A 15,334-nucleotide genomic window follows, 5' to 3' on the forward strand; every position below is an offset into this window, starting at 1 on the left:
CCGGCACTATTCTAGGCCCCGAGAATAGACAAAGTAGTAAATAAAACAGATCAAGCCAAAATTAAACCTGCCCTCATGAAGCTTAATGATGATGAATGCCTGGCACATACAAGTGTGTTATTTCTATTACAAAGTATTTTCTCAAGACAAGTTCTGTGGTGCTAATCTAAATTGTTTCTATAATTTTCACTGTAATACAAAAATAAAATCCCATAAATATATATATAATGGTAACAGGACATAAAGATGCAGTCCAAGATAACTGAGACATGGGAAAGACTCCGGGAACCGGGGAGGGGAAACACATTTGAGAAAAAGTAGCCGGTAAAACCGAGCGCATCACCCGCCCCTTTGCCCAGAAAAGCCTCGCGGCACCCAGCACGTGCCCGACCCCCGCCCGGAGCCCAGCACGTGCCCGACCCCCGCCCTGCGCCCGGCACGTGCCCGACCCCCGCCCGGAGCCCAGCATGTGCCCGACGCCCTCCCGACCCCCGCCCGGAGCCCAGCACGTGCCCGACGCCCTCCCTGCGCCCAGCACGTGCCCGACCCGTTCCCGCTGCCCAGCACGTGCCCGACCCCCGCCCGGCGCCCGGCACGTGCCCGACCCCCGCCCGGAGCCCAGCACGTGCCCGACGCCCTCCCGACCCCCGCCCGGAGCCCAGCACGTGCCCGACGCCCGCCCTGCGCCCAGCACGTGCCCGACCCGTTCCCGCTGCCCAGCACGTGCCCGACCCCCGCCCTGCGCCCGGCACGTGCCCGGAGCCCAGCACGTGCCCGACGCCCTCCCGACCCCCGCCCGGAGCCCAGCACGTGCCCGACGCCCTCCCGGCGCCCGGCACGTGCCCGAACCCCGCCCTGCGCCCAGCACGTGCCCGACCCGTTCCCGCTGCCCAGCACGTGCCCGACCCCCGCCCGGCGCCCGGCACGTGCCCGACCCCCGCCCGGAGCCCGGCACGTGCCCGACGCCCTCCCGACCCCCGCCCGGCGCCCAGCACGTGCCCGACCCCCGCCCTGCGCCCGGCACGTGCCCGACGCCCTCCCGACCCCCGCCCGGCAGGGGCGCCTCCGGCCTATTGGCTTAACCCACGTGAACACATTGGAGCAAGGCCTCGAAAGAGCATAAACTAGTGTTTCTACTTTGTAAACTGTGCAAGTACTCAAGAGATGATGAATATGTGTTATTAATTCAAATGCCGCTACGGCCAACAGTCTTGGGGGTTTAACTGGATGTTTTAACAGTTGACTAAATGGAGTAAAATAAAGACCTGATGAAGCCTGGTGCAGCCGAGAAGGATAACTGCAAGGCCCGGGCATCCTCGGTTGCTAAGGCAACTAACTCCGCGCCAGCCCAAAAGAGAGGAACCGGAAACCTGGGGTACGCGGCAGGGAGCCCCCGTCTGAGCCCAGGGCTTTTGGTTTTGTTTTTTACGGTTGGAACTGGGCAGGGCCTACAGCTGTCCGTGGCGATGCCAGACTCGTCGCCTCTGTTTTCCGCAGAGAGCGCTAGAGAGGGGAGCGCTCCCCAAACCGAAGGCCCCTCGCGCCTCTCGGCCACCCGGACGCCGGCGGTTCCCGCGCCTCCGCTCACTCCCTTCGGGCCGGAACAGCCCCGCCCCCGGGGAGTGGGAACAGCCCTCCTCCCAAGAGCTTCTCGCGATCTTTGGAACGGAGTGAGCTCCGCGCAACTACGGGCCGCGGGACTTCAGCTCTCCAGCGATTGGTCGGTTGCCGGGGCCGGCTGCCTGACTTCCTGTCGGCGCTTGCACGTGTAGTTAGGGCTAAAGACGCCGCCTGGAGCCGGGCCTCCGCGGCGTCCGGGGCGTAGCTGTCACCTCCTCGGGGCTCGGAGCGTGTAGTCGCCGCTCTTCGGTGCGAGCGCCGTGCGGCTGCAACATGGTGAGTGAGCCCGGTTGGCGGGGCGGGGGGGCGTGGCGCCCTGGGTTTGCGGAAGCCGGGCCGGTTCCTGGAGTGCCGGTGCCCGCCGCGCCCTGGGGCTGGAGGGCGGCAGCGACGGGCCCAGTGGGGGCCACCCTCTCCACCCCGGGCGTACTGTGCAGTTTAGAGTGGGTTTCCCATGGCCAAGCCCCTCCCTGGGGAATGGACGTTAGACAGTGGCCTCCCCTTCACCCCGAAGGGCCTGAAAACCTTGGTGACACAGGCACAAACGCACCACCCCGTGTTCCGCGGGGTCGGGCGGAGAGGGGCGTGTCTGCCCATGGTTTGCTCTGGGGAGGGGAGCTTGTGGGAGAGTCTAAGGTTCCGCCCGAAGCAAGGAGGCTTGCTCAACTGGATGATGCTTTCTCAGCTTAGAAAATCAAGGCTGGGTAGCGAAATAAAAATGTAGAAATGTCTGATGAGCCTTCCTGAACTTCATCTGTTGTGTCTTGGGTTTACGTAATAGTTGGTACATGAAGTGTGTACCCCGCTTGCAACTGCCTTCCCCAGATTTTCTTGTGGCAACCTCGCTGTCATTTTGGTTCAGCCTGTCAGGGACTTTCTGTGGGCACCCAGTCGAAAGTAACTCTTCGGTCATTTGCACATCACTGTGTTTTCTTTTCTTTACCTGAAATCATTGTTCCTGATGATTTACTTGAGAAGAATAGGGGCTTGTCGGGCTTTCCCATTGCTGTATCCCTAGTGTCCATAACAAGATCTGCTTACAGAGTAGGTGCCAACATGTGTACTGGAGAAAGGTAAGTGTAGATTTTATAGAACACAGTTGATGTTGCCTTCCTAGAAGTGTAGGTTTCAAAAATCTGTTGATCCTTCACATAACTTATTGAAGATGCCTATGTGGACTATGGTACTGTTCACTCGTGTTTTGGTTCTGTTTTAATGACTTGTTCTGATTCTGTCCTTTGAAGCCTCACAGGAAGAAAAAGCCCTTTATAGAAAAGAAGAAAGCTGTGTCTTTCCACCTGGTCCATCGGAGCCAACGAGATCCTTTAGCAGCAGATGAGACTGCACCCCAGAGGGTTCTGTTGCCTACACAGAAAGTAGGTGCTGTTCTTCAGCCAACGAGTTTGTAGGTGGACTGTTGGCAGTTTTTAATAAATTATTTTAGCCAGCTCCTATGCATATAACTGATCTTGAAGGAAACCAAATCTGTGACTTAATTTTCAGTAAATGTGCCAATTTTTACATCAGGCATATTCATTTTGATTGAGACGATAAAGCATCCTCATTTGTGACGTTCAATGAGCAAATCCTACAGAGTTGTGATAAATACAGGGTGTCCCCAAAAAAATGTATGCACACTTTAACAGCTGATAGCTCAGTTTTGGAAATGAAATGTGTTTTAATGAACACTGCCTTGATAATTATTCAAAATGTGTGTATACGCTTTTTTGGGACACCCTATAGTTACTAAGCCATCAGCTATAATACTGCATGATGTTATTTAGGGCACAACCAAATGCTCAGTCTCTGCTTTCCCTGACATCCTTTCATTTCATAACCACGAACTGCATTTTGCCTCCTGGTCACTCATCTCATGAAATGTAAAACATTGAAACTCATAAGTTAGCTTTAGAAAATGCCAGGGAGCCTTTAAAACAGGGATGGGAAACTTTTTATCTGCCAAGGGCCATTTGAATATTTAAAACGTCATTCGCGGGCCATACAAAATTATCAACTTAAAAATTATGAAAAAAGCTGCTAACATTATTGAATTTTGAGTTCCGCCTGTAGTTGCCTTGGCAGGGCCAGACCAAATCATTTTGAGGGCCATATACAGCCCCCACCCCTGCTTAGAAAGGTTGATTTGGTAATTACCAGTCAGTATGCTTGTTAAGTGTGTGTAATGTGAAAGGAAGTATTGGGGAACATTGGGCCTATTTAGCTTTTCAGTAAAGCCAGTTTGTGTTGTATATTGAGAAGTTTCTTTTCATACAAATACAAGAAGTTGTACTTAACCTTTCAAGGCCCCCTAGTCTTTTTTTCTAATCCTCCAGGTACATGATAAATTACTGTGTGTGCGCGTTTCTCTGCTTTCATTGTTGCAGAGAGATGTCTAGTGAAAGGAATTATTCCATTCCATTTTAATTTTATGTGGCACATGGTTTAGAAGCTCTGTTTCCTGAATTTGTCAAGAATTCGTTGTCTCATTCCTATAAGCCAAGTGTCCATGTGCCATCTGCCTCCTGTTCTGAAAGCTGTGCTCATTAAGGTAGGTTCTTGTTCCTTAATCTTGGAAGAGGTTCTAGTTCCATTTTGTTTATTATCCTAGATAAATGATGAAGAGAGACGCGCAGAACAGAGGAAGTATGGAGTATTCTTTGATGACAACTATGACTACCTGCAGCACCTGAAGGAACCATCTGGGCCCTCGGAGCTTATTCCCACAAGTACCGTCAGTGTACCCAACAGGAGAAGTGAAAATGAAGAAACTTCAATAATTTCAGTAAGACTTTTCAGCATTTTAAATATGAGAGACTATGTGGGGGTGAGTGGGGAAAAAACCATTTTTAAATAAATATAACTTTGGGGCAAGAAATGTGGCAGGCCGTGCTCTCACTGAAAGTGGTATGTGTGTGTACATGTTGTATTTTGTACAATCAAGTGAGAGTAGGCTGCCTCTTCTCTGGTGGCACCTGTTAGAAGTGGCAGCCTTTGGCAGGATTAGAACTTTTGATAGTTGTGGTCATGTTAGTTAGCACTTTAATACTTCATCTTTTAAGCATAAGTGACAGCACATATTTGTATGAAATTAGTGCTACCAAATTAAGTTCTTTTTTCCCCTCTTTATGTTAAGGATGCCCGTGTTGCATGGCTTTGGTATTTGCATTTTGTATTAGTATAACTTTCTCTGTGAAACTTGTATCACTTGGCACTTAAAAAATAAGACATTTATTAATTAGGTTATTGACAAAAGGGAAGAGATAAAAGAGGGCATCAGTTTCTCCTGCTTCTCATTCTCTAACCCTTGCATGATCAGTGCATTTTTTCTAGGAAAGATGTGATCATAGCTTCTTCAGTCCATAGCTTCTTGCCTAAAGAGAGTTAAAAAGGTTAGATTTCAGGGTATCATCCAAAGAAGAGGTAGTAACTGCAGCTGTTCATTCACTCACTAGGTCATGGCTCTCTTGTAAGGTCACACACCCCATGACCACATCGCTAAACCAGCTTACCTCTCCCTTCTTCCCCAAGGCTCTTATATAAGTAGTAGGGTACTTACTGATTTCCTGCTATAAACCATTCAGGGGTGGGGGGTGTCTAGTAGTGGTTCAGCCTCTTTATCTTACAGAGAAAAGTCCTGACATTCTTCTGGCTGAATGTATTGACCACTACAAGATTAACTTTTATTCCCTAATTCGTGGTGTGTAAAAAGAATCACCATCTAATTGACATCTTTTTGGCAGGGGTCGGGGGGGGGGGCTGACATTGGTTCACAAAACCATACAGGTTTCAAGTGTACAGCTCCATAAACATCATCTGTGCACTGCATCGTGCGCCCATCTCCCCAAGCAGAGTCTCTTTCTGCCCTCATCCCCCTTTGCTCACCTCCACCTAGCTCCCACCCCCTTTCCCTCTGGCTATCACCACACTGTTGTCTGTGTCTGTGTGTTATGTATATGTTTTTTGGCTAATCCCTTCACCTTTAGTTCAGTTCTCCCCACCCCCAACATCTGTCAATCTGTTCTGTGTATCTATGCCTCGGTTTCTATTTTGTTCAGTTTTTATTTTGTTCATTAGCTTCCACGCATAAGCGAGAACATATGGTATTTATCTTTCTCTGACTGGTTTATTTCACTTTCAACAGAATAAGGCTCTTAAATGGACACTTCAGTGATGTTTACAAGGATGAGTGCATTATGTTTAGAAACAGAATGGCCATTGGTTTTCTGTACCATGGTGCAAAAATGTAGATAAGTCCCATGAGCTGTTTTAACCATAAAGTAATCTGTAACAAACCACCAAAATTAAATAAACCAGAAATCTTGAATAAGCCGTACAAACAGAAAGAAAGGCAGTACAAAAATTAGTGCTGCTTGGGCAGCCCCTGATTTTCACGTGAGGGAAAGCTGGTGCTGCCATGGTAGAAAGCAGCTGTGCAAACTCATTATACAGGGAGGGGTGGGCAAAAGTAGGCTTACAGTTCTGAGTACACCATATAGTAATATTTGTGTTACTTATTGTTATTTTGTATCCTTACTTATGATTTATCTTTTAGGTAATGATGGCTGGTAATTTAACCTACTTTTGCCCACCTTGTATTTAGGAACTATTGCAGCCAATAAAAAGAATTCCACTCCTCTTTTAAATCACTATTTAAACTCTAATTGTGTATATGATTCTTTGACTGTTTCTCAAGATTTGGAAACATCTCCAAAAGTAAATTCACTAAAAACAAGGTGACCCTCCCTTTTTTTAACCCCTCAATTCCAAGGATTAATAAACACAAAATAACCTTTTAAAAGACCACATACATTTTTTACCACAATTTTTATTTTATTTATTTATATTTTTAAAATATGTTTTTATTGATTTTAGAGAGGAAGGGAAAGGGGGAGAGAGAGAGAGAAACATCAATGATGAGAGAGAATCATTGATCAGCTGCCTCCTGCACGCCCCCTACTGGGGAATCAGGCCCACAGCTCGGGCATGTGTCCTGACTGGGATCTGGTTCATGGGTCGACACTCAACCACTGAGACATATACTGGCTGCGCTTTATCGCAGTTTTTAAAAAAATCATTACATTGTGGGCTTTAAATGGGTGAATTGTATGGTATGTGAATTATATCTAGTAAACCTGGGTTTTTTTTGTTGTTTGTTTTTAAAATATATCTTTATTGATTTCAGAGAGAGGAAAGCAGAGAGAGAGAGAGAAACATCAATGATGAGAGAGTTGTCATTGATCCACTGCCTCCTGCACGCCCCTGACTGGGGATCGAGCCCACAACCCAGGCATGTGCCCTGACCAGGAGTTGAACCGAGATCTCCTGGATCCTAGGTTGAGGCTCAATTGCTGAGCCACACCTGGCCGGGCTAGTAAGTCTATTTTTTAAAAAAGGACTCTACAGCCCTAGCCAGGTAGCTTAGTTGATTAGAACATCGTCCTGATACACCAAGGTTGCAGGTTTGATCCCCGGTCAGGACACATACAAGAAGCAACCACTGAATGCATAAATAAGTGGAACAACAAATAGATGTTTCTTTCTTGCCCTTCCCCCCCTCTAAAATCAATTAAAAAATAAAATAAATTACATTAAAAAAGATTCTACAGCAGAAAACCAGATCTTTGCCCAATTGATGCCATAGAGAAACTCACTTTGGAAGCCATAACAATAACAGCTTGCTAGATATGTGCTACTGTATGTAGCCTTTGCTCATGCTCTTCTGAGGTTTCTAGTTCAGCATGCTATCTGTGAGCCAGTGACAGTGTGCATCTCAGCTTCATGCCTGCTGCTCAGCTGAGGACAGAGTGGGTGGTGAGGTACATGGATACAGATAACGTGGTGGTGACCCTCACATTATCCACTGGTTTAAAAGATGAAACTGAAGCATAAGGACTAGTCAGGAAATGTGTGCCAGCACATACTGAAGTAGATTGTATGGTGTGCGAAGATGAGTTCACAGTAGGAAGTTCTAGGACAGGAATCGGGCTTTGTGGAGGTAGGAGGAACTGAGCTGGCCACTAATGGGTGGGTTCCATTGAAGAGAGAGGAAGGAAAATTCCAATCAGAAGTAAGGCACAAGAGATAGTATTGTGGATCCCAGAACCTCAGTTAACCAGTTTCAGTTCAGGGAGGCATGCCATTTAATTCCTCTTAGCTTTTGTTTCACTAAAACATGTTGATTCCTCAAGGGGTTGTGATGCTTAAATGGAATAATATAATAGAGAAAACTTTGTGAAGTTTTGCAGGGAAGTTGCTTTGGAGCTGATGATGGAATATACATGTATAATGTGTGTAACTGAAGCACAAGTAAAAGAATTCAGAATGTGGTTGCATTAGTTTCCTAGGACTGTTGTGACAAATTACCACAAATTACCACTGGGTGGCTTAAGACAACAGAAATTTACTCTCTCATAATTGTAGAGGCCAGAAGTCTGAAATTCAGCTTTCGGCAGGGTTGGTTCCTTCTTTGAGGCTCAGGAAGAATCTGTTCCATGACTATCTCCTAGCTTCTGGTGTTTGCTGGCAATCCTTAGTGTTCCTTGGCTAGAAGATGTGTCACTCCAGTCTTCCATCTTCACATGGCGTTCTCCCATGTGTCTTCCTATGTTCACATGGCCTTCTTGTAAGGACATACCAGTCATTGGATAAGGCCCACCATACTCCATTATCACCTCATCTTAACTGATTACCCCTGCAAGGATCCTGTTTGCCAGTAAGGTCACATTCTGAGTTTCTGGGTGGACATGAATATTGAGAGAACACTTTTCAACCAGAAGTATCGCTGAATAAACTTGACCATTGTGTAATTTCTTTTTTCAAGACCACTGGAATTAAGTTGCCTTCATCAGTGTTTGCATCAGAGTTTGAGGAAGATGTCGGATTGTTAAATAAAGCCGCTCCTGTTTCAGGTGTGTTCAGTTTCTTTATTTTTTCAAGTGGATAGAGTTTTGTTTTACAAAAAGAAATTTCTGTGTAGTTTTGCTACTGATAAAGTGTTGAAACAATAGAGATGTGTCTGATTTAGATTAGAGATCATTAAGAAGGGATGAGTGTGATCCTCCTTCTGTTCTTTTATTGTCATCCAATTCTTAGTCTTTGAAGTTCCTATTTAGAGAGGAAAGTGGGAAGATTTTTTTTGGTGATCTAGTGGGGGAATTTAATCTTGACCTAACCTCTTACAAAGGAAAGTGATATTCAATTAGCCTTACATACATATAGTGTAATCTTGAAAATACTTAATAAGTTAGCTTTTAAAAGTCCTCCCAAGCCCTGGCCAGGTGGCTCAGTTGGAGCATTGTCCTGTACACCAAAAAAGGCTGCGGGTTCAGTTCCTGGTTAGGGTACATACCTAGGTTTCAGGTTCGATCCCCAGTCAGGGCGTGTATGGGAGGCAACAGATCACTGTTTCTCTCTCCCTCTCTCTCTAAAATCAATAAACATCTTCAGGTAAGGATTTTAAGAAATAAAAAACAAAATTCCTAGGTGAGGATTAAAAGAAAAAAAGTTCTCCCAAGAGTATGGAAGTATTATTATATAGAAGTCCCATTTATCCATCAGTTTCACATACACTGGAAAATTGTCATGTCTGTGGGGGTTTTTTTGTGAGTACTAACATTATATTTTAGAACAAACACAGAAGTTCACAGAGGTAGTGTTTGGAATTTTCTCCTAAATTGCCTTAGATTTTTTTTCAATGGTTAATATATTTTATTGAGATATAATTGACATGTAACATTACATTAGTTTCAGGTATACGACATAATCGATATTTGTATATGTTGTGAAATGACTACCACAATAAGTATAGTGAATTAACATCATCACCATATATAGTTACAACATTTTTTTGTGGTGAGAACTATTTTTTTAATTTATTTTAAATAATTTTTAATTTTTCAATTACAATTGACATACAATATGATATTAGTTTCAGGTGTATAACCCAGTGATTGGGCATTACTAAGGGATCAGCCCAATATGTCGAGTACCCACCCATCTGACACCATGCCTAGTTACAACAGTATTATTTACTGCATTCCCTGTGTTGTACTTTACATCCCCGTGACTGTTCTATAACTGCCAATTTGTCCTTAATCCCCTCACTTTTTCACCCAGCCCCCTAACCCATACTGAGTAACCTTGCCATGTAGCCTTTATTTATTAATTCATTCTATAGGATTTTGAGTTGCAACTGTTTGACAGTCTTGGGTTAAACCAGAATAAAGCATAATCCCTGAGCACAGGGAATTTACCGTCAGTTGTGGAAGATGACAGTGAATGGGCAGTTATGATTACAGTACAAATGAGTAAATGGTAAAGTACCAAACAGGTCTGGGGGCGTTGGGTGAGGCATCCCAGAGGAAGTCATGTCCAAGTTGATTTCTTGGGGCTAAATTAAGAGGTAGATGAAGGAGGGCAGGGTGGGGAGGAAAGGAGAGGATATTCCAGACCGAAGAAGGTCTGTGTGCAAAGACAGGACAACTCGAGTAGAGGAAACTGCACACAATTAGCAGGCCTGGAATGAGGGGTCAGGATCACTATGAAAGGAGGCTGGAGAACCAAGCAGAAGCCATGTTGTGAGGAAGCCATGTCAGTTTATAGGTTTGGACTTGAAACTTTTTCTTGAGCTTTGTACTTTTTTTAATTATAGGAGATAAAGAAACAGGTTGGGATTTACTAAAATCTCGTCTGAAAAGACTAGGTTTAATAGACTACAGATACTTAATTTGAGTTACTTCTAACAGGTTAGAGTTATTTCTGACAGGTAAATTTAAAGTCCAGTTTCTTCTTGCAGGCCAAAGCTTTGAATTTTGCTTAATAGACAGTGTAATAGTGTAGATCTATAATGGAAGGGTTTTTTCCCCCTTTTTTTATTTCCTTGCAGTCATCAGCTCTATTTCTCTCACTAGACTGAATTTCTTAGAGTTCTTAATCATTCTTTTATGCTCTGGCATATAATAGGTACTCAGATTATGTTAGTTAAAGGAAGGAATGATACTTTCTTGGGAATTATTATTTAATTTTTATTTTTTGTCTAGGGCCTCGGCTGGATTTTGATCCTGACATTGTCGCAGCTCTTGATGATGATTTTGACTTTGATGATCCAGCTAATCTACTTGAAGATGATTTTATTCTTCAGGCCAATAAGCCAACAGAAGAAGAAGAGGGAATGGATGTATGGTATGTGTAGCTTGTTCCAAAACAGGATGACTGTTGCTTTAATAGGATAACAACAGTAGAACATTATAACTGAAGGAGACCTTCGGAACTTCAGTCTGAATTCTGTATTTCAGCAGACAATGTGCACTGTGAATTCTTTACAAACCATCAGTAGGTGGGGCTAAAGCCTAAGCTGCCTGATAGTTAATTCATTCCTTTCCCAACCCTGCCAGACTGGTCAGGCAGCACAGCTGTTCTCTAAACAAGAATCCTCCCTGAAGCAGTCTCAAGTTTGACTGGGTAAAGTGACTGGAATCTGTTGTTGTTCAGGTTGTTTTGACAGTTAATTTATGACTCTGGCTCTAGGAAAGCTGAGGCTGAAGATGGCAGTGAGTGGGAAGATACGGACGATGAGGTCGGAGGCAGTGGTGACAATGACTATGGCTCTGCAGGCTCGTTCTCAGATGAGGGAGTGTCTGCCCGTGGGAAGCCTCCGGGGTCCCTAGAACACCACTTGTTCTGGGAAGAGGAGACAAAAAGTCGCTTTACTGAGTATTCTATGACATCCTCAGTCATGAGGAGAAATGAACAGCTGACCCTACATGATGAAAGGTTTGAGAAGGTAAGGTCCCAATTAAGGGCCTTTTCATATTAGTTCCTAGTACATTACATATGACACTGGAACCTAAAGCTAGAACTTTCAGCATTGGAAACAGTCTATAACCTCTGTTAAAACAGACCATAAAGCCACCCTAATTTTAATTCTGGAAAGAATGCATGTAGGTCAAAAGATAGCAATTACGCCTTCTGACTTTGCTCTTAGAATGGTGACATTTTGATTCCAAACTCCTCAGTCACAATTCCTGAGATATACTATTTCCTCAAGCATTGGCCTGAGCATAAACGAAATTCCGTAATTTTTGTGTGTGTGTTTTTGCTCACTGATATATCCCAAGGCCTAACGTGGTATCTGGCATGTGGCAGTTTAAACTTTGACCGGCTCAGTAAATGGTGGGTGGATAGGTGGGTGGCTTCCTCAGATAAAGATTCTAACTTCACTGCATTTCAGTAAGCACTGGTTTCCCTCCTCTCTCAAAGAAATAGGCGAACTGTGACTAGAAACAACCTCACTTCAGGAGCTACACCACCCCCCTGCTTACTTTTACAAAGTTTGATAGTGTGAACAGCACTGATATAGTAAACATCTTCTAAAAAAGGGATGAATTTATACATTAGTTTGTATAATTAATGCATTTGAAAGTATCTGTAAAATATCCCGAGGTAAAGATTTCTGCCTAGCATTGTGCTCTCCAATGGAGTAACTGTTGTCATTGTCATATTAAATAGTAGCCTATTTGCAGTCTTAAGGTGCTGGGTAGGATGTCTTCCACATCATACTGTTATGGTGCTGAATCTCTGCTAATATTTTCATGGTAGTTGTGATCTCATGGTAGTGCTTATATTGTGTAGGAATAAAATCAATGTAAAAATGACATTTAAATGCTGTATTCTTCCTGAATACATTCATTTTCATGGTATCTTTTCTCTTTATATTCAAGTTTTATGAGCAATATGATGATGATGAAATTGGAGCTCTGGATAATGCTGAATTGGAAGGTTCCATTCAAATAGACAGCAGTCGCTTAGAGGAAGTTGTGAATGACTACTATAAAGAGAAAGCAGAGAAGTATGGGACTTTTCCTTGTTTACCTGCTTTTTATTCATTTTCAAGTAAAGTAATTGGCACGTGAATCGAAAATCACCCAGTCAGAATCCATATGAAGATGGTACATTTTCCATAACCTTTGGCATTAAGAGTTCTGAGGCTGAACATAACAGTGAGTGGGGCCATTCTGAGAACCAGTTTCTCTGTAACTTGTCCTGAGAGTAATGATCCTAACTGAGGGTTATGGGATGTTGACTGGGCCGCAAGCCTCTTGAGAATGAGAGAGAATGAGAGTGAGAGAGGTGCTTACAGCCTCTGGTTGGAGAGTGAGTTGACTTCCGCTCTCCATCCTGCTGCAATGCCAGGCGTCTGAAAAGTAAATATTTATGGCTCACAGAAAGATAAGAGTGTATTTCTCCAGCTGGATTAGTAGAACTTTCCAGCCACATATTTGGTGAATCAGCACCCGCATTAGGTGATTTCTCTGAGAAACTAATGGGGTGTTTACATGGGCCAGACAGGTCTGATGTTCCATGATTGTGGTCACACAGATCCTGCTGCAGGGTAAGAGCTGCATACTTGGAGTGAGTTATTTGAATACTTTGGGGAGACAGATGGGCTAGTGCTTTTTGAGGCTTTCAAAAAGATTATAGTTTAGAAGAGCTGATGTTATGTGTAATATGTTACATCCTTGCAAAGATGCAGATAGGTGTTTCCTTCCTGTCAGCAGAATGAATGTCCAGAACCTGCTGGAAGCGAGAGGCAGGGCAACATAAAACTAATTGAGACAGGAAATGACAAACAGGACACCTGAGTGTGTGGATTTTTAAAAATGCTGTTGTTTCCCTAGCTCTTTAAGTGCAAGTTGAGTAACATACAGTAACATGGGTGGTGTTCTTTTTTCTCCTCCTGTCTTCATTTTTGAAAACTTAACCAAAAGTTGTGTAAAACTGAGTACTCTTGAATCCTGCGAGGATCAGGACCAGCCCGTGAATGAACTTGATGGGTCTGAGGAGGAAGAGGTGGTTACTGTAGTTCTTGAAGACGTCAGAGAGAAGTGGGATTGCGAATCCATTTGCAGTAAGTGTTTTAGTGTCCATTTTACTGCTGTGAAGTACATCAGCATTTTGAAAAAGTATGTATGTTGTGGAAATAATTGGGGAAAAGAAATATTTCTAAGTTATAAACAATATAAAAACATTTGTAAGAGAGACTCCAGTATTCATTTGAACTGTGAAAGCACTAAACCTGGAAATATAGTAGGAACTCGGCAATGTTTTGCTGAACTGGAAGTATACTTAGTAATACATGACTTTTTTTTTTTAGGTACATATTCAAATTTGTATAACCATCCACAGCTTATCAAGTATGAACCAAAGGTAAGTTTTGATGTCCTGACCTGTTTGAAGTACACAGTGCAGGAGAGGAAGTGTACAAGTTATTTTCTCACAGTGGCCTTATCTCTAGTGGCTGCCAGCACCATTAGGAAAAGCAACAACAATGTGTCGTACGTGAGCTATTTTTTACTAGGAATGGGAAATAACCCTAATGCCATTGTATTCTTATTTCAGCCCAAACAAATCCGAATATCTGCTAAGACAGGAATACCTCTCCATGTCTTACCTCAGAAAGGCTTCACCGCAAAGCAAGTTGAACGAATGCAGATGATCAATGATGGTGATCTGCCCAAGGTGTCAACCCAGCCACGCTCTAAAAATGAAAGCAAAGAAGATAAACGAGCAAGAAAGCAAGCTGTAAAGGAAGAGCGCAAGGTAAAGGACCTTCCTCAGCCGTGAGAGTTCAGAGAGCTGGTGGCAGGAGGTCATGGGAATTTTCTTTTCTAAAATTGGTCTGCACCAGTTTGAAGATTTGAATAACATGAATGTATTCTTGTACAGGAACGGAGAGTAGAGAAGAAAGCTAACAAATTAGCCTTCAAACTGGAGAAAAGAAGGCAGGAAAAGGAGCTGCTGAACCTGAAGAGGAATGTCGAGGGTCTGAAGCTGTGACGGTGGGACATTTGGGTGAGGTGCACTCCCCTTGGGGTTGCTCGTTGCATTCAAGGGTGAACAAGCATCTTCAGCGAGACCAGACTGATCTGCCATTTTTCCTGGCTGGTGTTGAAAAGAAAACAGCACACTATTTGTATTTATACCATACCAGCAAGTTTGTAAATACTGTAATGTTTTTAAATTTAATATGATAAGCTTAGGTTTGTTCTGAAATAAATGATTTCATGAATGTGAAATGTTTGGATAAATTAAATAAAAATGTCTTCATAATTTAAATGGTATCGTGTGTTCTTCATTTATTTGTATGGTTGTCCCAGTTGCCTTTTGCAGATGTTCTCAGCTATTTCTTTGAAACCGTTCCACTCCTTTTCAGGAGTTAAGTGGTTTAATTTGCTGTATGTGGAAAAGTGGCCAATTTAAACTAATTTTGAAATGCTGAGTGGGAAGAAGAGGTTTTCTGAGGAGGTTCCACTGGTAGGAAGCTGGTGCAAAAGTTATTTCAAAAGGATGGTAAACTGAGTATTAATGTGGTTGAGACTCAGTGACTGGATGACTTGCTTTTGGAATTCAGGAACAGTGAAGACAGGAAACAGAAGAAGAAATAATCAAGAAAACTTCCTTGGCTTCAGTGAGTACCTGGCTCAAAACCAGAAATACTCAATTTAAACTAGAAAGTTTGTCTTTTAAACATTATTTAATGCTTGGAACTATTTATACTTGATGAAAATACATAGTTGAAAACTCCCTGCTTTTCAATGAGTTGGGTGGTGGTGGTTCTTTAATTTCTTCAAACATTTTAAGGCTAAAGCAATGACACCATCACAATTGTTAATTATTTGGTAAACTTTGACTTCCTTGCAATAGACAAGTTGTCAGT

General features: G+C 43.4%; 1 protein-coding gene across 1 annotated transcript; it reads left to right on the plus strand.

Moving 5' to 3' along the window:
• Positions 1-1,381: 1,381 nt before the first annotated feature.
• On the plus strand, positions 1,382-14,736 carry LTV1 (LTV1 ribosome biogenesis factor). The gene is made up of 11 exons (XM_081140230.1): positions 1,382-1,896; positions 2,865-2,996; positions 4,229-4,402; positions 8,441-8,528; positions 10,659-10,800; positions 11,146-11,401; positions 12,339-12,466; positions 13,386-13,525; positions 13,772-13,824; positions 14,017-14,217; positions 14,344-14,736. The coding sequence occupies exons 1-11, from the start codon at positions 1,894-1,896 to the stop codon at positions 14,452-14,454; spliced, it is 1,428 nt and encodes a 475-aa protein (XP_080996356.1). The 5' UTR covers positions 1,382-1,893; the 3' UTR covers positions 14,455-14,736.
• Positions 14,737-15,334: the final 598 nt, after the last annotated feature.

Source organism: Miniopterus schreibersii (genome assembly GCF_964146895.1).
Source record: "Miniopterus schreibersii genome assembly, chromosome: 6".
In the NCBI taxonomy this organism is placed as follows: Eukaryota; Metazoa; Chordata; class Mammalia; order Chiroptera; family Miniopteridae; genus Miniopterus; species Miniopterus schreibersii.

Coding starts and splice junctions, on each gene's coding strand:
- LTV1 (XM_081140230.1), top strand. Junction 4,403..8,440: donor AAGAAACTTCAATAATTTCA/GTAAGACTTTTC, acceptor TCTTTTTTCAAG/ACCACTGGAATTAAGTTGCC. Junction 13,526..13,771: donor GGATTGCGAATCCATTTGCA/GTAAGTGTTTTA, acceptor TTTTTTTTTTAG/GTACATATTCAAATTTGTAT.